This window comes from Tympanuchus pallidicinctus, unplaced genomic scaffold, assembly GCF_026119805.1.
Source record: "Tympanuchus pallidicinctus isolate F22 unplaced genomic scaffold, pur_lepc_1.0 scaffold19, whole genome shotgun sequence".
Classification (NCBI taxonomy): Eukaryota; Metazoa; Chordata; class Aves; order Galliformes; family Phasianidae; genus Tympanuchus; species Tympanuchus pallidicinctus.
The window spans coordinates 1172783-1196123 of record NW_026294710.1 but is presented as its reverse complement, the minus strand read 5'-3'; the positions used below and the strand labels follow the sequence as shown (position 1 = coordinate 1196123).

The 23341-nt window shown below is 55.9% G+C and overlaps 2 protein-coding genes across 4 annotated transcripts; one reads left to right on the top strand and one right to left on the bottom strand.

Moving 5' to 3' along the window:
* Positions 1–318: 318 nt before the first annotated feature.
* On the bottom strand, positions 319–19062 carry TRAF2 (TNF receptor associated factor 2). 3 transcript variants are annotated; one of them, XM_052681313.1, is made up of 11 exons: positions 18938–19062; positions 17777–17997; positions 17253–17331; positions 16780–16878; positions 10211–10372; positions 8088–8162; positions 7259–7333; positions 6216–6575; positions 5274–5451; positions 3615–3763; positions 319–3073 (listed from the first exon to the last, which is right to left on the bottom strand). In XM_052681313.1, the coding sequence occupies exons 1-11, from the start codon at positions 18953–18955 to the stop codon at positions 2855–2857; spliced, it is 1635 nt and encodes a 544-aa protein (XP_052537273.1). In that variant the 5' UTR covers positions 18956–19062; the 3' UTR covers positions 319–2854. The 3 variants fall into 3 exon arrangements, with proteins under 3 accessions (XP_052537273.1, XP_052537274.1, XP_052537275.1); XM_052681314.1 differs by lacking the exon at positions 18938–19062 and adding an exon at positions 18406–18424; XM_052681315.1 differs by lacking the exon at positions 10211–10372 and having other exon boundaries at positions 18938–19060.
* Positions 19063–20108: 1046 nt separating this feature from the next.
* On the top strand, positions 20109–23228 carry EDF1 (endothelial differentiation related factor 1). The gene is made up of 5 exons (XM_052681349.1): positions 20109–20245; positions 20423–20474; positions 21223–21383; positions 21990–22083; positions 22639–23228. Exons 1-5 carry the CDS (start codon positions 20168–20170, stop codon positions 22698–22700), a joined length of 447 nt encoding a protein of 148 aa, XP_052537309.1. The 5' UTR covers positions 20109–20167; the 3' UTR covers positions 22701–23228.
* Positions 23229–23341: the final 113 nt, after the last annotated feature.

The window sequence follows — 23341 nt, the reverse complement described above, 5'->3', positions numbered from 1 at the left end:
TCTTTGTACTATTTTTTTCTACAGAAGCAAAACTGAAGCCAGACGTACAGCACTGCTCTGTGTGCTGCAGTCCTTGCAGAAGCAGCTGCAGGACAGGATTGGGGCAGTGCTGCCTTCTTCGTGTCCTTCCTTACCCTGTCTGCAGCAAAGCAGCTGAGCTGGGGGTCAGCTCAGCCCAGGGGGCTCTGGGTGTGGGGCAGAGCGTGAGGACTGTGCTATGGCAGCAGGAGCCCACAGCACAGCCCTGCTGCTCCCCTGGCCCAGCACTGCCTCTTCAGCCCCACGCAGGGATGGAGCCTCCCACGAGTTACACAGCACTGCAGCTCCTCACACTGCTTTTATTGGAGGTTTTCACCACACACCATCCTCGAGGAAAAACTACTTCACAGTGACAGGCTGAGGCGGGTGTCCCCTCACAGCTGTGGTCAAATAGGGGGAAAACAAGAAACAAAGGAAAAAAAAGAATCAACACTCCAGCTGTGCTTTGTGCCAAACGTCCATCTTACAGCGCGGTTCAGCGCTGCATCCAGGGCAGCCCCTCACCCCCAGCCTGCAGTGTGCAGCTGCAAGGAACGCATGCTGCATTGACCCTCAACCACAGGAGATGCTAAAAGGGAAAGGAGCAGGCAGCCATGTCAGCACCAGCGCTCCGCCGCCGCGGCGCAGGGAAGCAGCAGCAGGGAACAGCACTGGGCTGCCGTGCCGCATCCTCCCCATCGCCCCGCTGCCACCCACAGCTCCCGACAGCCTCCCTGACACCCAGCTGAGCAGTGCCAGCACCACAGAGCCAGACTGCAGCCCCCTGGCAAAGGGTGCTCAGCGCACCACGTCGCTGCGCTGCAATACGTGTAATTCCCACTCATCCCCCCCACTACACCATTCCCAATCTAAACTAGCAGAGCTGACTCAGGACAGATGTTGGCTCCTTGGCAACTATTTCCACAGAATGGTCTGCAGAGCACGGCCTTTGCCAGGCTACGTCCCCTCCTAAGGCACTGAGGTGAAGTGGTTCTGCTGGGCCCGGCAGAGCCTGGAGACAGGCGGGGAGAGAGAGGGTCTGCGCAGAGCGGCAAGGCTGCAGGCAGGGTGCAAAGAGCAAGGAGCATCCCAGTCCCACTCCACAGCCACCCCCTGCACTGCCCAGCCTGGAAAAAACACACGGCCCCCAAGCGAGCTGCAGCCTTTGCCTTTGCACAAAGCAGGACTGCAGCGAGGAACTGGGCACAGGGCCCACGCAGTACCCAGCGCTGCTCCAAAGGAGAAGGGATGCTGCGGGCACAGCCCCGGCCCCTTGCTGGGCTTTAATACATGCCTGCAGAGCTGCAGAGCAGCCTGGGGTCATTTTTCACTTCCAAATCCCAGCTGCTCTCTCTCTGTTCCAGGCAGGGGGGCTGCGGAACCCAGGGCCTCCTCCACGGAGAGCACAGCAGCACAGCACTCTCAGGGCTGGTGGCAGCGACCGCTGCCCCGAACCGAGGGAGATGCACTCCCCTCACAGAGGCAGCAATCGCAGCCCGAGCACCGGGAGGGTGAGGGGGGGTCACTGCTCTCCAAGCGGCGGCAGCCGCCTCTCTGCCTGTCCTCCAGGGCAAAGGAGCAGTGCCGGGGCTGGAGAGGACCTAGGCAGGGATAAGGGCTCAGCTCTCCCACCTCACCAGTCCCACAGCTCCTGGGGCAGTGAGAAGGGGGAGGAAAAGCGCGAGGAGAAAAGGAAGAAAGCTGAGGGGGGCCAGCACGGCCAGCGGCCAGTCTGGTGTTACACGTGGCCACCACAGAACAACTCCAGAGGGACACACGGGCCGTGATGGAGGGATGTGACAGCAGGCTCTTCTCCACGAAACAGAGACCTTCTCTGGGGTACAGGTGCAGGGCACTTGCCCAGAAGGGCGCAGTGCAAGCAATCCAGAAACAGCAAGGGCGACAGCAAGCTTCCCTCAGGGCCCACTCCAGCCCCGGTACCAAAGGCTCTCCAGGAGGATGAGGGCTGGGCCTGGGGAGGGAGTGACGACCAGGTGATGCCGAAGAGCATGGGGCTGGGCATGTTGGGGTGCCCGCAGTGCTGCAGCCATCCCACGACCAGGGTTAAAGCACAGGAGCATGAGGGTGCACACCTCAGGCTTGCTGCCAGCACTGCCCCTGCTCTCCCACCACTGCCAGAGTCCGCTGCTCTGGCTACGCAGCTCCCCTACAGCACATGAGCCCAGGTTTCAGGGGACAGGCATTTCCATCTTCCACCACAGACAGCCCTGCTGTGGTCCTGTGTGTCCCAGGCAGCCAGCACTGCCAGCCCAACCTGCCCTGAGCACACCTGACCAAAACACAGTCAGGGACGCAGGGCTCCCCTGTGCCTCCTCTCTGCAGACAGTAGAGGCAGCAGTCCTGCAGCACGCAGCGCAGCCCCGCCAACAGCTGAGCACAGCAGCCTCCCAGCTGTGAGGCAGCGTGTGGCCCAGCGGTGCTCCTCAGGACAGCCCTGCTCCCAGGACACACAGCTGCCCGCAGTGCTGGGGCCAAAGCCCTGCCTCTCTCCAGAGCTCTGAGGCCACGCGCTGAAGCAGCTGGGTGAGCTGTGCTCACTGCCCCTGGGAAACTGGAGCACGGTGGTTCAGACAACCGAGTCCCTGCAGGAATCCCTGCACCACACAGCCTGCCAGCGTCCACCCGTCTTCTCCAGAAAGGTCTCTCTGATGCCAGGGAAGAGGGCCCCCCTCAGACACCTTGTTTCCATTCAGCAGTAAGAAGGTCCCTTTTGGGGAAGGGCCAGGTCCATGCTTCCGCCCCTCCTTGCTCTGAGACCTGCCTGCAGGGCAGTGCCCAGGGCTGGCTCTGCATTCCCCGCTCCGTGCTGAGAGGGTTAAAGGCCTGAGAGGTCAACGATGGCTTTAATGAAGATGGCATCATCGCGGACGTAGGAGTTCTTGGCTTCCATCACGGAGACGGGGCAGAACAGCGGGCAGCCGCTGGCAATGTTCATCTCTGTGACCGGGCGCTGGAAGGAGGAGGAGGTCACGTCGGGTCGGAACGCATCGATGATGTGCTCCCGGTTGTTCTGATCCAAGAGCATCAGGGTCACCTGTGGGAGGTGTGAGAACACACGAGAGCAGCTGAAGGAAAAGGACAGAGGAGCCCATCTTGGCGGCTCAGTCACTTGGCTGCGAAACACACACACAGAAATGTAACACTGCACATCCACAGATCAGAGAGACACCAACAGCCAGGGCAGCACAGAACGTCAGCCCAGTCACTGGAAACCCCTGGGTGGCAGAACAGCCACAGACTGAGCAATCCTACAGCAGGCACGGAGCTCCTGCCTCCCACACGGCTATCTGCGTAGGTCCCAGAAGGCTCCCATCCCACCAAGAACAGGGGCAGAACGCTCAGCCTGAGGCGTTTCGCAAAGCCCAGAAGCTGCAATCTGAACAGGTGATGCTGTGCAAGCACCAACTGCAGGCAGCACAGCACAGAGGCGGGTCGGCCCCGTGGCAGCTCTGCTCTCTCCAGCACGCCGTCCCGCAGCCCTCGCTGTTCCCCAATTCCTGCCCACGTGATGGGATGCTTTCAGCCCCACAGCAGCTGTGGCCGCAGGCCATGCAGGGGCTCCGACCCAAACCCACCTTCTGGTTGAAGGGCCAGCGCAGCAGCGCGTCGTTGGGTCCTTTCATCACCACGAAGAACAGGGACAGGTGGGTCCCACGCCCGGTGCCGTCCCCATTCAGGTAAACGCGCAGACACATCTTGTAGCCATACTTGCTTGTGTAGAAAGCTGCAAACAAACACAGCGTGCGTCAGAAAGTGCGAAGCCCGGCACCAAGCATCCTCCAAAGACCCTACAGGTGGGACTCCAGAAGAATCCAGGCTGCGGTTTTACAGGGCAGAGGGGGAGGAGGGACAGCAACACTGAACGCCCCTCATTCCCCAGGGCTGCAGGGAGGGGTGCAGCCCCACACGGCCCCAGCAGAGCAGCCCAGCGGCCGCCTCCTGACAAAGCCACGGGGCGGTAACTTCCTTCTATTTGCTCTACAATGGATTTTATCTGCTCTCTGCTCCTGCATTTTAATACAAACCCAACAATTGTACTCATTTTCCTTTCCCAGCCTAGCCCTCTCTGCTCCCAGCTGTCTCCTTCCCAATCTGAACAACACCCATCTGCCCATTTTGCTTTGCAAGAGGGAAAACCACCTCCTAACGACTTTTTTCTAAACCAAACAGCATTTGCTTCTCAGCCCAGTTCCTCAGCACGTGGAATGGAAACTTCTCATCTAAGCAGCACAATCAACTACTGCAGGAAGAAAGGTGTGCAACCCTACTCTTGCAAAAGGAAAAGACAGCCCTGCCCCTTGCACAGACATCCCGCTGTGCCAGGCAGAGGCAATCTTCCCTTCCCTGCAGCTGCCTGCTCGTGCCCCTCCAGGAGCTGACTTGGTCTTGGCTTCAGACACAAGCTGGGTCCCCCAGTGAGGGCACTGCAGTGGAGCTCCTTTATGGCAAGGGAGCAGCAGGGCCCAGGAGCCGCCACCTCGCTCTGGGCTCTAACCCAAAACTGCAGCCTGAGGAGCTGCTGAGGTCAATAAACTCCTGAGTGCTGGGCAGGAAATGGGGCACAGGGGTTACGGTCTGATCTCTGAGCCAAACAGATCTGAACCCGATTTAGTTGCTCTGAGAAGGAAGGAAGTGTCGCCTTTCTAGAATAGGACAGAGACCAGGGGTTTTCCACAGCTGTCACTGACTTTTTGAAGGAAATGCTAATTGCATGCACAGTTTCAGTGGCAGTTTAGCTCTCTTCAAGAAGGGGGAATCCTTTTTGCTTTCAGGTTTTCATTACCAAAAGGACTCCAGACAGCCTTCTCCCAGGAGACAGTTAACAGTAGTTTTAAAAGTGCCACTGCTTTTATTTCCTGGCCCAGCAACGATCTGGTTTTTCATTACACCAGGAAGCAGTGCAGCATCTGTGCCCCCGGCTCACACGCAGCTCTGGCCAGTTTCAAAAAGTGCCGTGAAGAGCAATTCCCAAGCCAAGACAGCTGCATCTTCCACTGAGAAATTAAAACGCCCTCTGCGATGCAGGAAGCACCTCCTCCAGCAGAGCACTTCCACTCAGCCCAATCCTCCTTATGAACACAAAACAAACCGGAAGATGGCTCAGATTTCCCTGGGAAAGAGAGAAGACCAGAAGCGCAGCAGGGCGGCCACGCATTCCACACGCCAAGGCCACCAGTACAAACCCCACAGCCAGATGAGGCACAAAAAGGCTTTTTCTATTTTGGGGCAGTAACCTGGAGAGAAGATGGCAGGAGAGCGGCCTGTGATCGCCTCCTGGCGCTTCCTGGCAAACTCTGTTATCTTCCAGATGAAAACGCCGTCGTAGGTGGAAGCCTCCATGTTGCGGATCTTTTCCTCCATCTCAGCCATGGCCAGGTCTTTCAGCCCAATGCTCCTTTCCAGCTGCCGGACCTGCTCAGTGCGACAGACGGCGCAGCCTGGTCAGACACAGCGCAGCGAGCAAAGGGCCAGGGCTAAAAGGGCAGGAGTGTGAGGCAATCCACCACCACCTCCTCTGGAACCCCCTCGTTCTGGAGAACACAAACACAACTCAGTGTCTGAGCCGAAACCCGCCTGCTGAGAATGGAAAACCTCCCCCCGTGAGCACTTTGTGGTGTTGCAGAACAAGGGGTGAGGCTGGGGGAAAACAACGAAAGTCACCTTTGCGACAAAAGCAGATTGAGAAACAGGAGGACCTGTACACAGCCAACCAAGTTTGTCACTGTGAGGCAGCAGGGTTACGTCTGCATTGGCAGATCCTACACTGAGAGAGCACAGAAACGACAAGCCCACAATTCCCAGGGCCCCAGTGTAAGGGCACCGTGCTGGAGCACAGAGCTGGGAGAGCTCCTGCTCTCAGGCTGAGCCCCCGCCATCACACTTCTGCCACGAGTGGCTGGGAATGCAAAGAGATTGAGTGCAACGCCAGCTCCTCCCTGTCCAGCTGGAGGACTTCACCTCACTTAATTACTAAGAGACCCTACAGCATTTGCTTCGGGTCAATTCAATTCCCATCTTTTCCGGGAAGCTCTCCAGGCTGGGCACAGTCACACATGGTATCTTAGCGCTATCTTCAGATTTAGGGAGAGACGGGATGCAGGTGGAGCTCTGCTAACAACACGGAAGGGAGCTGGCAGAAGGCTCTGCTCAGCGCAGGGAGCCCAGGCACTGCACACCTTGTTACTCAGCGTCTCGATCTGCTCCTGGTCCAGTCGGTGCTGCCGGCTGTACGCCTCTGCTGTCAGAGACACCCTTTCCACCTCTCTATTGAGCACGCAGACAATGTTCTCAAAGGTCACTGTTTTCTTCTCCAGGGCGTCGCACCTTCCCAAGAGCTCCAGGGACTTGAAGAGCTCCGACTCTGGGCACAGGGAGTTTGCTGCCAGCAGCGGGGAGCCGCTCTGCGATGAGGGAAGGGCAGGAAGGTGCTTCAGGCCTGCGGATCCACTCTTGAGGCTGAGCACAAAACTCAGCAGCATGTACAGATGCTCTGCCAGACACTTGCTTTCGTGTTCTGGTAGCTTTTCATTTTCCACCTACATGAAGAGAAATATATCCCGTTCAGCAAGCTCAAGCTGTCACCATCCACAGAAAAATGTCCTCTTCTCGAGGCCACAATGTTAGCTTCAAATTATAAAAGGAAAAAAAAATCAAAGAAAAATGGTTTAAAAAACGTGGATTTTGTTGGTATTTTTGTTTTATTACAGAAAAGCTGTGATCATAAGCAGTAACGGATGCTTAATGTTCCCTCAGCTGCACAAACTGTCCTATCCTGCCCTCCTCCAGCCCTTTGCAGAAGGGCTCTGTCAGACTGACTTAACAGCACCAAAGGACAAAGCCTCACATAATCCTCCTGAGAAGGGATTTACGCTGACATCACCAGTAGGAGCCAAGAAAACCACATCACATACAAATACTGCCCTGCCCAAGCTCCAGCAGTGGAACAAGCTGTGGGATGCCCAGGTCCATGCTGCCAGCACTGTAACCACTTGGAGCCTCAAAGCATTTGGTGCAGGTCTCAAAATGTCCTTCTGCATTGCTCATTCTCTGGTACCCCAAATCTGAGCAGTAGATAATGTGAAGTGGCATTTACAAAGGGTCTAAAACACCACTCTGCAGTAATAGCTGAGCACCAGCACCTGCAACAGGTCGGGCTGAGCCGTCTGCAGCTCATAGCTAACACTGGAACTGAACACAAGACAGACAAGAGCACCCTTACCATCTCAGCACAGCCGACAACCTCGAATCTGCAAGGCACTTTACATTTGCCACAATTCTTCACGTGGTCCTGAAACTAGAAGAGAACGAAGATAACGTTAAACAGGTCTTATGTCACACAGGTCACTCCCTCTCCAGCTCACTGCAGGTCTGGGAACCCAAAGACAAATGGAAGAACAGCCTCAAACCAATGCTGATCGCTGGCAGCCGCGCTGCACCTCAGCCTGCTCACAGCTGGCAGCTGCCCTGAAGCACGGAGGCCAAGGCTGGAGCTCTGCAAGCAGTGCCAATAACCCACCACTCTGAGATGGCTCGTCTGGATTCCCAGGCAGTGTGTGACCGGTGCCAAGCAGCACTGGCACGCTGCTATCTTGTTTCTGCCATGTCTCCCACTGTCAGCTATCTGTGGTCTGTTGTGAGCAGCCCACTGAACACCCACATCTGCTGCAACAGATGTCAAAACAGTTTTTAAACCACTTTCTGAAAAGCTTCCAGGCGCAGCCCCAGGTTGCTCAGTCCCACACTGCAGGGGAGAGATCCGAGCAGCAGCCGATGGACGGAGCAGCCACCGGAATCCCAGCAGTGTGAGCTATGAGCCCATTGCTGGGCTCCAGCAGGCCCAGAGCTCACAGCACAAAGTCCCTCCTTATGCTGGATGTTTCCCCATCCTTTTGACGAGAAAACATCCTTGTCTCTGATTTCCCACCACTGTGCTCAGCCTCATGGAAAAGCCACACGTGCACAGCGGGCTGCCACCTCCCTGCTCCCCCACTCTGCTCATGGATGGTCTCAGCTCCCCCCAGCTCTGCTGCCCCCCGGCAGCCGCATACCTTCTCTCTGGGGATCTTCTTCTTCCCGCAGCCATCACAAGTCAGTGGAAATTTTGGGCAGACCTCATCGTGAGCCTGTAAAAGAACAGACAGGAGGCTTTGGTGTGCTCAGAACTCTCTGTGCTGGCTCAGCTCTGTGATCTCCAGGCTGCCAGCGCTTAGGGTGCATACGCAGCTGAGCGAGCCTCAGCCTCCATTTAAAGAGCTGCTATAACATTTTAAAGGAAAAAAAAAGAGATAACAGCTTTGATCAATAACCAAGAGGAAGCTCCATGCATGGCTCTGCACAGAAAGGCGCACTGGGGCAGCATCTCAGCAAGGTCACAGCTGTAAGTTTTTGGGATCAGCTCAACAGAAATGCATTTTTCAGCCAGAAAGGGAAATCATTTTAAAGCACCCCATGTATCCCATGTCATGACAAGGATCACAGCAGCGCCACGCTCTGCCCACAGCACACACTGCTCCATGGGCACTGCTGGAGCACCGCTGTGCCCCGTGCCGCTTCCACACAGCTCCAACCCATCTCCTTGTGCACAGCCCACTGCAACAACCCATATTTGGCTTCTGTAATGAGGGATCCAGAAATCACCTCTCGCTTTTCTGTCCGAGCTTACGTGAGCTTCCACCAATGCAAATTCCACTAACGGGCAGATCGGAACTGAGGCTAGAAGAGCAGCGTGTTTAACAACACCCTTCTGGCAGTAACAGAAAAAAATGATGACGTATTTACAAAGCAGCTGTCTGAAACCAGATGCCTTGAAAACCTGCTCACGTTTACCTGTATTAAAACAAGTCACCGCCTCCAGGAGGGGGGACACGTGCAAGCTGTTCTCTTACCACATCACAAACTGGAAAGTGAAACCCACAATGGCTCAGGCTTGGCATGCTGGGAACTCTCTCCTTTTCATACTTGAGATGAGCAGGCAGAGCCAAAGGCTCACAGTGCTGTCCCTGAACAGTCACCCCCTGGTTCCCTTGGTGGGCAGAGGAAGGCAGAGGCAGCCTGCAGAGGGGCTGAGCCCTTTCCCCCAGCTGCTCCTGCTCTCTGGTTCTACAGCATCAGACAACAACTTCTTCACGACCCGCAGAGTGCTGGCACAGCAACAGATGCTGCACTCTGGCTGAAGCAGGAGCCACTGCAGATACAGCCACTTGAAAGAGGGCATTTTGCACTTCTGCACCAACAGTGATGTGTGAAATCACCGCCCGGTCGTTTGCAGCCTCCCACCTGGCAGCGCTCCTCTCTGTGCTGGCAGCTCCCCACAACACGCAGCCCTGCGATGGTTTGCTGAGCTCACAGCCAAAGTGCTGCAAACAGCTCTGCACGGCTCCAAAGTGCCGCTCAGCAACGTGAGCTCCGACCGGCACAGACCCAAACCTCCTGCTTCATAGGACATTTGAGTATCAACAGTGCAGGGCTCCTCCAGAACCCCTACTTCTGCCCCTGCCCACTCTGTGTGGGTGCTGCATCACGCAGGAATGCCGTCTGCCGAAACTCACCCTGCCCAGCAGCTGGGGGAGGCACATGAGCCTGAGCTGCAGCACCCAGGGATGAGGCAATCCCCCTGCCACAGCTCTCCCAAACCCACAGCTGCACACAGGCAGCTCTGATGCCCTGCACCAGCTGCAAGCAGCACTGGAAAACCACTGATGCCACTGTGCCAGGTAAGAGAGAGTCACTCCTGCTGTGAACTAGTTCAGAGTTAGATGGGGGAGGAGGGAGGAGACAGCAATAAAGGAATTAGAGCCGAGCTGGAAGAGCACAGCCCAAGTCAGACCGTCCTCTGCTACCTCAGCACCAACTGCAGTGGCTCAGCTGCTTGCAGCAGGAGAAAAACAAACGTGGGCAGAACTCAGCCTCCACACCAACACGTCCTCCTTCCTGCTCAACAGCACCAAAGCCCTCGGCTGATCTCACAGATCGACCTCCCTCCCTAAAAACAAAGCACATCGGCTGCACCCTGCAAGGACGGGCAATTCTGCAGGAGCTGAGCGGCTGGGAACGCGGCCTCCAGCAGCCTCCCAGGGCCAGGACAGCCCCACGCTCACGGACAACCACTGCAGCACAGCACTCCTCCCCTCACCTCCAGTCCCGCAGGATGCGCAGGATATGGCTCTCGTACCTTAATATCTGGGAAGTAGAAAAGTGATTTGCAGTATTTGCAGTTGAGGGTTCTCTCGGGGCACTCCCGCTCAGAGTGGCGCTCCTTCTCATTCAGAGGGATCACAGCCCTGCATGCCTGGCACTCAATCAGCAGGAACGGGCAGTTCCCCTCATGGCAGCTCTGTGACAGGGAGAGCAGCACAGTTCAGTACAGCCGGACAGAAAAGCAGACACACACAGGGCAGAGAAGCTGGGCTTAGCAACAGCAGCTGACCCCAGAGCCGGAATGATCGTCTGCTAAGGAATGCCAGGAGGAGCTGCTTTGCTGGGCCTGCGTAAATGAGACAAAAAGGAAAACTGCAGTTTAAGCCGACTGCTGCTCCAGGTATCAAAAGCTCTGCTGAACTCGACTTGAACTACTGCTGAAAGTCACCAACCCCACGTCGTGGTGGTGGAATAGGATGCGTCCTTGCCCCCAGCTGCCCTGCTCCAAACATGGCACAAATGCACCTCTATTCCAAGAAGGTTTCTCAGTTGTATTGGGAAATCCATCAGCACGACACAATGCTGGGCACGAGGCAGGCAGCTGAGAACAGCCAGCAGCACTTTGCTGCGAGCCCCTGGTTATCTGCACACAGCATAGGCCGGGCTGCACCCTGCAGTGCTCCACACAGCATCCCAGGATTGTGCAGGCTGCTCCGGGAAAGTGCTCCGAGCATGGAAACAGCAAGATGTGCACAAAGCCAAAGGCAGCAAGGAGGGAGCAGCTGAGAGGAAGGAAAACTTGTAGGAAAGCAGAGGAGAAACAGCTGGAAGGGGACTGGCATACAGAAGATGGCCAGAGCTGCGGCACTGCCAGCCCAGACAGCGCAGCAGAACTAATTCAGCCTCAAAAACTGCTGAACCTACAGCTGGTGTGCAGATCAGCCACCACTCACAGCTCAGAGCTGTGGCCAGGTGCACCCAGGGCATGGAAACCATGGCTGCCCACACGGTGCTTGCTGGATTGCAGCACCAAAGTTGGCAGAGGTGATGTTATGGCTTCCACAGGGCCTCCCCCAAATTCTGCTTGCAAAATGAGGACCTCTGCTGCAGAACTTCTGCTTCTATGGTTTTATTAATCAGCTTTTAGGACTGATGAGACAGGTGTTTGATTTGGTATCCAGAGGTAGAAAGAATTCGAGGCGGTGTTTCTGACAACGAAGCAGCTCAAGGGGCAGCAGTGGGGTCTGGGCAGGGCCAGCACCACAGAAACACTGAAAGCAGCAGCAGCACGTCTACCATTTCCTGGGATGGACTCTGCCTTTCCTACTGCTTGAGTAACACAACGCCGTGGGGCATCCAAGGATGCTTTCCCCAGTTTCTTCTTTCGCAATCCCCACCAGCCCAGAGGATGGGTTTTGCCAGGAGGACTCAGCTCTCAGTTGGAGCAGCCCGAGCTCCTGCTGGGTGGGAGCTGCTCCATCCGCACAGACAACCAAACCTGCCTGCCAAGGAGATTCAGCGTTACCATAGCGGGCTCTAATGAGTCGTGGTAAACTGCTGCTCGATAAGAAGGAGGTTCAAAGGAACTGCAAACAGAGATAACAACACAGCCTGCTCCCAGTTACCAAGCAGCCACTTGGCAAAGCCCCAAGAGGTGCTGCCAGCATCAGCCAAGGTCAGGGCCTCAGAACAAGCTGCCACTGGGCACACAGCCCTATCACGCTGTCCTGCCCGGCACTGCACGTTTCATAGCACACACCTGAACTCACCACTGCTGTGTGATCCTGACAGCCAAACCCTGCCAGGCGCCAGCAGCAGGAAAGCCTGCCCTGTTCCATGCACACCACCCAACACCCCAAGCAGCCCTCAGGGCTCCGCTGCTCTGCAGAGCTCTCCCCTCCTCTGACAGGGCGCATCCAGCCCACGGCATGGCTTTGTTGCTCTCTTTTTTATGTTTTAATGACAAATATATTAAAAATTAAAACGCTTTGTTACTCACATTACCTATATTATGCACTTTGCAGGGGCTGCTCTGAAAGTACTGCCTTCTGTTTTATGGTGTTGGCTCACAACACCAGAAACAGACATTGGTGGGATGGCAGCAGAGGCCAAACCTTCCCATCAACATCCTGTTGTGTTGTTGCTGTGTGACAGAATGGTGCATGACGTGGGAGTGTGTATGGAGCAAACATGTGGAACTGAATTCCTCCGTGCAGCAAAAATGCCAGTGAGTGCCATTCATTGATGCTTGTGAACATTGATGGAGACCAAAGAGGGGATGTGAGCACAGCGAGGGGTGGTGGTGCATTTCAGCAGTGGTGACAGCAGCAGTGGTCACCTCTGCTGGTGTGGGTTTGTTCATCACTGACAAAAATGCAGAGAGCTGATGTAGTGAATAGATTGCTGGAAAACAGCATTTCGTAGCTGAGAATTCGATCCACCAAACAGCTTTACTGTGCTCACTGTCTTTGTTGCAGCTTCCATGGAAACACAGAGGAGGCATTACTTTCAGAGCCACCTGTTTATGTGCTGCTGCTGCCTAAGACAACATCTCCTCACCCAGCACAGCCCAGCCACGCCAACAGGTCGCACACCATCGCTCCAGCAGCACACAGCTGGATCTCCTGCACCAAAATGAGCACCTGGCTGAAACCTCAGTGACACCAAGCACGCAGCAAAGGCGATGGATGCAGAGGCAGGGCAGGGCAGGCTGCGCTGTGCCCTCAGCTGAGGCTGTGCCCAGCAAAAGGGTGGCTGCAGCACGAGGCCAAGAACTGCACAGGCATGTGGAGAAGGGCAGATTTCACAAAATGGAAAAGGCAAACCAGTGGTGAGCGGCTTGATCTCAAGCCCTCTCGCTTTGCTTTGTGCAAAGAGCTGACAGAATCTCTTTATCTTTTAAAGAAGGGTGTGTGTGATTGGGGCTCTGGCAGTCGCCTGATCTCTGGAATCCAAGGAATTCTTAGCTGGCAGTGAAGTGCTGCCCCAAAACACCAACAGCCGTGCATAGAGGCTTCCAAGGGTTTTCACACAGGCGTTAATGGGACGCATCACTCCCTCCCAGCTTCAAGTCAGCCAGGTGCAGCTCTTGGTCTTCAAAGGCTCGAGCTAAGCCTCGAACAAGGTGGGCCACCGCAATGAGGCTCAGCAGCTCCCAGCAGTGTGCTGTGAGCACATGGTGGCTGGCGGGGCTTTCCAGCCCCTCCCATGTGCCTGGTGCTCCCCATGCTCACCTCCCACCACACAGCCTGGATGGAGCTGCCAGCCACTGCTGCTCCCCACAGGCAGACACTGTTTGTGGGCTTCAGCTCCTGCGAGCAAAGGCACATCTCGTCCCTTCTGCTGCAACAGGAGGCCCTTCTGGACACCCCTACGTGCTGCCATGGGGTACTGCAGCACATGAGTCCTCCTGGGAAGAAGCAGTCGGATCCTCATCAGCCACCTGCAAACAACACTGAACCCCATGTTGCAACCTGGAGCCAAAATCTTCCAATCTCTGATTCTATAAGGAACTCTGGTTGCTCTGGTACAGAGTCATCAAGTGCTCTTGCCACAGCTCTAAGAAAGCTGCATCTATGCTGGCGGTGCTGCTATAAAATATCTAACAGCACATTTCAGAGCCATTAGGAACCAGGTGAGTATTTCCAAGACCAGCAGCTCTGCTCCAAACCACAGCGTGAGGCTGAAAGCCACCACCAAGAGCTACCAGGGCACTCTCAGGGACACAGCTGATGCCACCTGGTAGTGAAGCACTGCTCAGAGTCCCAACCACATCCTGGAGAGGAGCAGCTCTTTCTACACAGAGGGCAGTGGAGATGCCTCACCACCTCCCACGCTGCTGCAGAGCCCAGGGCAGAAGGATCACGCAGAACCAAAGTGCCCTCTCTGACTTGGATTAGGACAGGTTATCAGCACGGCTGAAGCAAATCAGCTTAAATCCTGCCATCGCGATTAAGCTTAAAACAGAGCTCCCCTTCAGAACTTGTTGGGCAGACCCAGCCCATATTTGCATTGCTCCCCCAAGTTCCTGGACACCACAGGACATGCTTTCTTAGTCTTTTCTTTTGCTCTCAGGGGATTGTTTTAGTTTCTCTGCCCCTGCTCAGATTTTCCGCCTGCACCTAAAGGCCCCTGCCCACAGCTCGCCTTCCTGTACGCACATTCAGACCGATTATCAGGAAACCTAGATCTGAAAAGGGGGTGCAGATTAAAAGGAAAACCCCCGCCAGCCCCACCACAAAACACTTCAGCTGAACGCCGCTAAATATTTACAACCGCATCCAACAGTCAGAAAAATGCGTTTATAACCCAGGCGTGTTCTGAGTGCTTACACATTCTGTACGCTTTGCACAACTTCAAGCAGAACTGCAAGTCATGTCTGAGCAGATTTCACTCTTTCGGTTCTGCATGTCCCTGTGAGATGTGATCAGGGGCTTGAACAGAAAGCAAAACTGAGCTTAACTTTGTCCTTGTTTTTTTGTAGAGCTGTGCAGCTGCAGGACATTTTTTTCTCGCTCGTGCCCTGATAACTTTAGCAAACCAGAAGTGACGGTATCTCTTGATTTGTAAGTGGAGAGCAGCCAAATCAGCCTCTCAGTATCAACACTGCACAAGTCTTAAATGAACAAACAATGAATTAGCTTGGAGGGACTTTCCATGTCCTGTCGGAAATAGCACAGCAAGGGACTTTCCATCACAGGAGCACTGCTGCCGCAGGACGTTACGCACGCCGGCACACACTGCTGCCTGCAGCGCAACAGCAGAGGGCAAACTGCAGAGCTGAGCTGTGCCACCACCATCACACTGAGCTATGAGCCCGAGGGGCACTGCTGACAGCCAAACACACGCACAGAGCACTGGCTTAACACTCAGCCCGCCTCTCCTTCCCTCACGTGGGCCCTCAGCCCCACGCATTGCCTCCCAGCACCTCATCACTCCAGGAGCTCTGGAAGCCGTGCACAAGAACCCAAAGCGCCACAGCACGCACCCAAGGGAAGGGAGATCCATTGCTGGGCAGCCTGCTGCCCCGAGAGGCTTCTCAGACACACTGAGTGGATCTTTGGCACATGACAACTTGTGCCGAGCCCTGCAGGAGCCATTTATCAGCACTTCTTTAATCCAGGAGAAAGAGTTCAAAAGAGTCCTCAGCAACAGCACCCTGACATGAGCATGGTAAGCTGCTGACAAACCTCATTTGGTTCAGGCTGATGGAGATAAGCTTGCTCACTGCAATTGGCATTCAGAACACTGCAGCAGGCACGAGACCTGTGTGCCATACGGAGCAGGTCACCAGCACAACCACAGCACAGGACAAGACCTGCACACACACCAGCACAACAGCTTGGGTCACGAATCTCAGCAAAACACTGCACCCTGCAGTGAGGCTCCTCGGCGATCTGTGCTGTATTGGCATCAAGCTTTTAACTTCAGATTTGTCCAGGCACATGCATCCACCCCACGTGCTACTTAGAGATCTAAGAAGAGGTTTGAAGCAGGAGAAGCTTTTAGCATCCTATACCCACTTATCTTTCAGAATGTGCCAGTGCAAAGAAGCTGGAAGCTCCAGGCAGGAGGGCAGGGAAGCACAGCAGCAGCACAGCTGTGGGCAGGAGCTCAGAGCAACCCACAGCCACGCTGCCTCTTCATGCCATCCTGCAGTGGCATTGCCAAGGGAATCCACAGCTGAAACTCCTTCCTGATACGCATCTCAGCCTGGTGAACAACCAGGCAACAGCCTCTATCTAGGGACAGTGCTGGGGGAAAGAAGGTTTATTACTTTTATTTGGGGCCTTTGCGTAACGGTTCATCCATTCCATTATGGATGACAACACGATCCTTCAGGTGCAGCACAACTTCACAGGTGGGCAAACATGGCTCCCAACTGCCAACAGAGTTTAACGATGCTTTCTGCACAGCAGAGCTGACCTGTAGGAAGGCACAGGGAAGCAAGTGGCTCACTGCAGTCCCCAGAACACTTTGCATGAACAATAGTAGCCGTATGCATGCTAAAGTCCAAAGGCCTGGAGCAGGAAGGGCAGATGAAAACCTTTCTAAAGATGAGCAGAAAACATCCTGGTGGCACGGAACTATTTGGGGCGGCGTGTGCTGAGCCAGCAAATGACACCCAAACCTCCTGCCCTCTTTCTGCAGGAGCTACTCGGCCCTGCAGCTGGCTGGAAACAGGACTGCAGATGGCCAGGCTGCCTCACAGCTCAGTAACACACTGCAGGTTCACACAGCACAGCAAACTTAACAACAATCTCGCTGTAAGGCACAGTTCCTTGACAGTTTCCTCATCTCTTTGCGCAGAAAGCAATTAGAGGTAGAACAAGTGGTTCTCGTTGTGGAAGTGAAGGATTCAGAGCCTGAGATGATAAGCAAACTCTTCCAGTTCAACCCATGCCCTCAGCAGGACGCACAAACCCGGCTCCGTGAGGAAATCTCTGCAGCTCCCAGAGGGCTTTGCTCACAGCGAAGCAGAGGTGAAAGCTCCCACCATCACTGCCAGCTTCAGAAGAAAGCAAACCCCCCCAGACCTCTCCTGTCGGCACACAGAGGAAAGAAAGAGTGTGCAGATCCCAAAAGCCCTCCTCCGAGATTTACCTCATATTCCTTAATAGTCCCCTTCCACGTGCAGCCCTCGTTAATACAGACTGCAGGCAGACTTTCCACCTCCCGGCGAGCTGCGTTGTCTGGGAAAGCCTGCAGTGGAAAAGGTAGAAGAGCACAGAGATCACTGAGGGGTACAGACACGGTCCGGCCTCTCCATTCTTCATTAGCCATTCTTAACAAAAATGTAAAACAAATAAAGAAAGGACTCCTCCCCGCGTCAGTTGCCACATCCTCAGAGGCGTGCTAATGGCAAACAGATCTTTATTATCGTACTTAAGTAGGTCATTGCTATATTCCCATGACCTGGATTTTACCAGCTGGGGAGTTCACCTCACTAATTGTAACTCTCACTGCTCAACAGAACGCTTCCAAAGAGCACAAGGATCCCAAAAGTCTTGAGTTTTAAAGGAAAGCTACAAGCAGCATTAACAACAGGGATTTTTTTCTTTTCCACTTTTACTTACAGAGCTGGTTTCCAAAATAGAAACTCCTTCTTCATATATTCCTTCTTGAATGCAGCTTGCACACTTTTGAGGCCCAGAACTAGCAGACACAAAAACAATAATCAAACACCCAATTTATGGTATAATTGGCTTCTAATAACTTAGTACAGCAATTTCCTTATCCTTTAGACAATCCGCCGAGCCTCTGCTCAGCTGTAGTTTGGGCGCCCATTTCTGCTATTAGGGGCTTTTTATTCGCCTCGTGAGTCACTGCTCTCCTCAGCTCCACTCGAAGACAACAGTGAGAGGGAAGAGAAGCAAATCCTCTGAACCGTGCGCCTCACGTTTGGGCACAAAAGGCACCCATCAGTCCAGGAGCAAACGGAGGGAGCCCACAGAGAAATAAAGGCACATCGGACATCACACATCCCTGACGGTGAATCTCAGAGGTTACACACAGCTCCTTCCCTCGACGGTCCTTCAGCTCCTTCATCTCCTCCACTCGCTCCTAAGCCTTCACTTTAAGGCCGAAGGCACAAATTTACCTTATAATTTTCTTCAAGCAATAGGAGCAGTAGCGATGCCCGCACTGAGCCTGGAAGGGCCGCCTCAGTATGTTCCTGCAGTCCGAGCAGAGGTACTTCACCTCCAGTTTCGTTCCCAGGATCTCCTTCGCAAACCCGGGCTGGTTCAGTTCCAGAGAGCCGGGCGGAGTCGAATTTGCTGCTGCCATGGGAACAAAAAATTCCGGCTGTACACCCAGAGCCTGGAAATAAAAATACGTTCCCTGTTTGGTTATACCTGGAGGACGGCAACGCCTCGCTATCGCGGAGCACCGGCAAACCGCGCCGCGAGGCACGGGACGAAGCCGGCCCGGCTCAGCGCCCGCAGCTCCGCGCGGGGAACGCCGCGACCCGGAGCCCCGCGCCGCCGGCAGCTCCGGGGAACGACCCGAAGGCGCCGACCCGGCCCCGCGGCCCGGCCGCTCGAGGGCGGCGGCGATCTCCGAGGCGGCCGGGCCGGGCGGGGGGGCGGAGCGCGTTCCCACGGGGCAGAGCGGGGCAGAGCCCGCCTCCCGCGGCCCGCTCCGCCCCGCCGGAGCCCCACGGCCCGCCCCGAGCCCCCGCCGCGCCCCCGCCCCCCGAGGGCAGCCCGGCGGCGGCGCCGTACTCACCGGCCCCGTCCGTCCGCGCTCCGCACCGGAAACGCGCGCAGGCCCCGCCCGCCGGACACGTGGAGCGCGGCCCGCCCCGCACTGCGCAACCGCCCGGCAACGGATCCGGCGACGGCCGCGCCCGTGGCGACGGGCGGCTGGAGGCGGGGCAGCGCGGCCACGCCCGGTACGGCCGCACCCCGCCGCTCCTCCCGTGGAGATACCGTGCCCCCCTTCCCCTCTTTCCCACCCCAAGTCGCCCCCCCACGCGTCACCCCTGCAGTCACCTGCCCCCCCTCCCCGCTGTCACCCAACCCCGGCCCCACCCACACCTGCACCCCACTGCCCAGGTTCTCGGCACTGTCCCCTGGGCCCGGGCAGCACCGCGCCAGGACCGAGCTCCCTGGGGACAGCAGCGGCCGGCACCGCCCCACAGCCCCTACGCTGCACTCAGGAGCTTCCCGGCTCAGCCGCCGTCCCGCGCCCACCCCGCTACCCCCTCACCGCGGCTCCGCACCGCTCAGGCGAGTCCCGGCAGCGAGCGCAGCCCTACCTGCACGCACAGCGCCATGGCTCGCGGCCCCGCACCGAAACGGCGCGGCGGCAGCCGGAGGCCGAGCGGGTTTCCGCGTCCCAGGAGGCGACGGGGAAACACGAGCGCCCGCCGCGTGGCGGTGAGGTCACGCCGAGGTGCTTTCTGCAGGGGAACTCGGCGCTGCCGGAGCTCACGCAGCAGCCGCCTCCGCAGCGCCCAGCCCCGCGGCGGTGCCCCGCCTGCACCCCGCGGGAAGCCGCGGCCGGCCCGAAGGCCCGGAGCTGGGGGCGCTGGGGCTTCGCTGCCCCGCGGTGCGGGCAGGGCACCGGGTCTCGTTCTCACCCCGAGGGGAATTCGCTCAGGGCTGGGGAATCCCGCTGGGCCGCAGCCGGGAGGGGCAGATCGACGATGCCCGAGCCGGGCCCTCGGGTGTGAGCTGGGAGCTGCGGGGCGACGCGGGTGCTGCCGCGGACCTGATGGAGGGCCGGGTGCCACCGCCGCCCACAGACATCAGCGGGGCCGCAGCGGGAGCGGGGAGGAGATCCGGGCACGGAGGCTTCCGGAGCAACAGGAGCCGCTTTGCAGGGCCGAGGCCCAAACAGCCACGTGTGTCCCCCAGCTGGGCACAGCGTTACACGAAGGCCGTGAGACGCCGCCCAGAAGGGACCGCGGCTGTCGGGCTTTCCGCACCGAGGTCGCGGGACAAAGAGGAACGGAACGGCGCCGGCAGTGGGCAGCAGCTGCAGCGCCTCAACGCGCTGGCAGAGCGCTTCGCGCATGCGCGACCCTTACGCGGAACACCGTTCCGTCCACCTGGGTGCGGCTATTGGTCAGCGATCCTGACATCCTCCGCGGTTTAGACCAATCGCTTCTTGGCGTAGACTTATTGGCAGTTACAGTAGCCTATCAGAACGCAAAGATGTGTGCGCCCGTCTCCAGCACGCCGCGCACACTAGCCAATGAGAGCCGGAGGCAGGTTGATTGTCAGTGCGCCGTACCTATGAAGAGAAAGAGCGTCACACCTGCCAAGGAATTTCTCGTTCTGCCAAAGTCCAGCAAGGAGCCCCTAGTCCCGCCCCCCGCTCCGGAGAGGTCGCCTTCCCTGACGGGCGTGAGCACAAACCTATCGAAGAGCGAGGCTGCCGGTGGGAGGGCGGCAGGGCCCGTCCCGCGCCCAATCAGCGGGCGGCGCTGCCGGAGCGGCGGGCGCGGCACCGAGGCAGGGGCGGGGCGAGCGGCGGCGGCGTCATGGCGGAGAGCGACTGGGACACGGTGACGGTGCTGCGCAAGAAAGGCCCCAGCGCGGCCCAGGCCAAGTCCAAGCAGGTCAGCGGGGCGGCGGCGGGGCGGCCCGGCCGGGGCTGAGGCGCGGAGGGAAGCGCGGTCGAGGCCCGGGGGGCGCCGCGGCTCGGCTGATGCAAGGGCCGGGGCGGGGCCGGGCCTCGGCTGCCCGCGGGCGGCTCCCGAGCGGCGACGGCTGAGCACGGCCCTTCGCTCCCGCAGGCGGTGCTGGCGGCGCAGCGGCGGGGCGAGGACGTGGAGACCTCCAAGAAGTGTGAGTACGGCGCGGCCCGGGATCCCCGAGATGGGCGGGCGGCGGCCGTGCCTCCTGCTGATCGCGCACGCTGGAGAAGTCCCGTGGCTGCGCCGCCTTACGCCCTTAAAGAGAGGGGCAGCTCTTTAAAATGCCCCGTTTCCCGGCTGGTGCGAGTCGTGAAGCTGTGCCCCGCGCTGCTGTAAAGGCACACGCGGCAGGGACGGCCCGGCGCTGAGCGTCAGACTCTGACGTTAGGGATTCAAACTGACCACGGTGTTCTGCTTAAGTAACAAGGCAAGCAGCATACTTCTGAACCTGCTGCTTCCAGCAAAGCTGCGCAGTGTTACTGCTTGCTTCTCAATAGCATCAGAAACTTGGGTGGAAGCGGCCCTGTAAGTAAGCGAATGAGTCCTGAGTTCAAATATTAAATCCCCTGTGCCGTAGCAAAAACGTGCATGCATGGAATGAAACCAGAACATAAAATCCCCAAGTAGTAGCAAAAATTTGCATATATGGAATGAAGTTCAGATGTTGCAGTAAAGAAAAGGGAGGGCTTGGAATGACTGTGTTTAGATGTCAGCGTTTAACAGGAGTGAGATAACATTCCCTGACCTTCGGCAGGCAGGATACTGTTGAGGTCACTGCTGATGTTGGCATGAATCCTTGAAAGCTCCCTGGGCAGCTGAGTGTTTTGATTCCTCTTGGTGCAGCTCTGAGCCTTGTTTTGTTTGTTCTTGTGTTTTTTTGTTCTTGCTTTGAATGATAGGGGCAGCAGGCCAAAACAAACAACACTTCATCACAAAGAACACAGCCAAGCTCGACCGAGAGACAGAAGAGCTGCACCATGACAGAGTTCCCCTAGAGGTGGGCAAAGTAATCCAGCAGGGTCGGCAGAGCAAGGGCATGACACAGAAGGACTTGGCCACAGTAAGTATTGCCCAGCACGCTCTGGCCTCTGCTCTCACAGTCTGGAGATGAATACAGTCACCTCGAGGCAGCTGAAGTTAGACCCTGTTTCCACATGGGTGCTATGAAGTTTGGTGAACATAACATGTCTGATGTCTAATCTCCAGGAGAATTAGTTTTGTAGACTTAGGGGATCATTCCTGCAGCCTTTGAACATCTGCTTAGAGCCCAGGCAGTGTCACTGCCGATGAGCTGGAGGTTTCTCCCTGCTCCTCCTCCCATGGGCTGAGCACCAGTGAGTTTTTTGTCTACTCTCTGTGCCTGATACCGTGTTCAGAAGCTCACTGCTTTACTAATGAGCTTTAGTACTTGGTGGTTTTGCTCCTGAGATGCTCAGAGAAGTCTGTCCAGGATGTGTCACTGTCACTGTGACACCCAGTTTGTGGAGGGAGGTGATAGACTGACCGCACTGCAAGCCTAGAAGTAGGTGCTGTGTCCTCTGATCCTAATCTAATTATCCTCTGGCACAATTAGAGGCTGTTACTTATCTGTGTGAGTATTGGGAGTTTGGTTCTGAGTGTTTACTTTGTATGGAGCCAATGTTTGAGGCATTTAATCTCTTTTTAGAAAATCAATGAAAAACCACAAGTCATTGCTGACTACGAATCAGGAAGAGCAATCCCCAATAACCAGGTTATGGGCAAGATTGAAAGAGCCATTGGTAAGTTGAGAAAGTAGGCTTCACAAACAGTGCTTCCAGTGTGTAAGCAGTGCTTTTAGATTATTCATACTTCCGTGTTAGCACCTGCTCCTGACTGGAGGTTATTGAGGCTGTGGTGTCATTAAGCTGTGTGCTGATAAAAAGCTTGTATCTGCTGACTGAAACAATGCAAAGCTCTTATTCCCCTTTGCTCTCCAATATTATGTGCAGATATGAGCCCCTGGGACATACCACACATGGCATATGGCCCCTCTAAAAATTCATGATATGCTGTGGTGCTTGAAGGTCTCATGTTAACTCAGGAGAGTATCTTGCATCCTGTAGTGTTGATGTTGCTCTGCTGCTCCTGTTCAGATACCATTTTTTAGAAACACAGTCAATACATGAGCAAACCGGAGCCTTTCTGGTAACTTCTCACGCTCCTATGAGCTGAAATATGAATTTGATTTCCTTGCCTTCTTTTCTGGACACTCTCTTCCTTTGTAGCAAAGATTTTAAAGCTGTGAATGATCGAGTGCACAACAGCTGATGGTTGTCTCCTCTGTTTTACTGCAGGCCTTAAACTGCGTGGGAAGGATATTGGAAAACCCCTCGAAACTGGCCCCAAAGGGAAATGACAACAAAGCCTCGAAATCAGTTTGCTCAGACTGATCTCGTCTGGCTGGTTCTCCTTAGCCACCGGAATCTCTCTTCGTATTGCCAAGCTGAACAAGAGGGTTTCAGACTTGCTTTGGGGGGGAAATCTGCAGAATCTGTACCTGCTGTAAAAAGGCAACCTTAAAGAAGCGATTGTCCTGATTTTGTTTTTTCCTTCCTCCTTTTCAGAGATTGATGAACTAAACCTCTTCCCTCTTCCCACTCCCCCTCCAAAAAAAATACTGCATCTAATTTGCCAGAAAACATGTACGTCTTGGTGTTTAGAAGCAGCTCATGTTAAGACTCTTGGGGTTGTCTGAAATGTGATCATTTGATTGGAGCAGTTTTGGGGAAGGGTGGGATATATTATAAATAACTTGGGAGAGTTGGGGTTTGATCAGTGTCCGCATTTGAAATGATGACTAAGTCACTGCATTGCAATGACATTTTTGTTCCTTCCAGCCTGTTTTAAAGAGATCTATAATAAAGTTTGATACCCTTCAGTTGCACCCTTCAGGTGGTTGCTTCGTGTTTACCAGCTGGCTGTAAATGTCTGTGGTTGGATGTTACTGGTGCTCTTAGCACCCTGGCTCTTCTGGGAGCATTACGGATCCACCTGAAG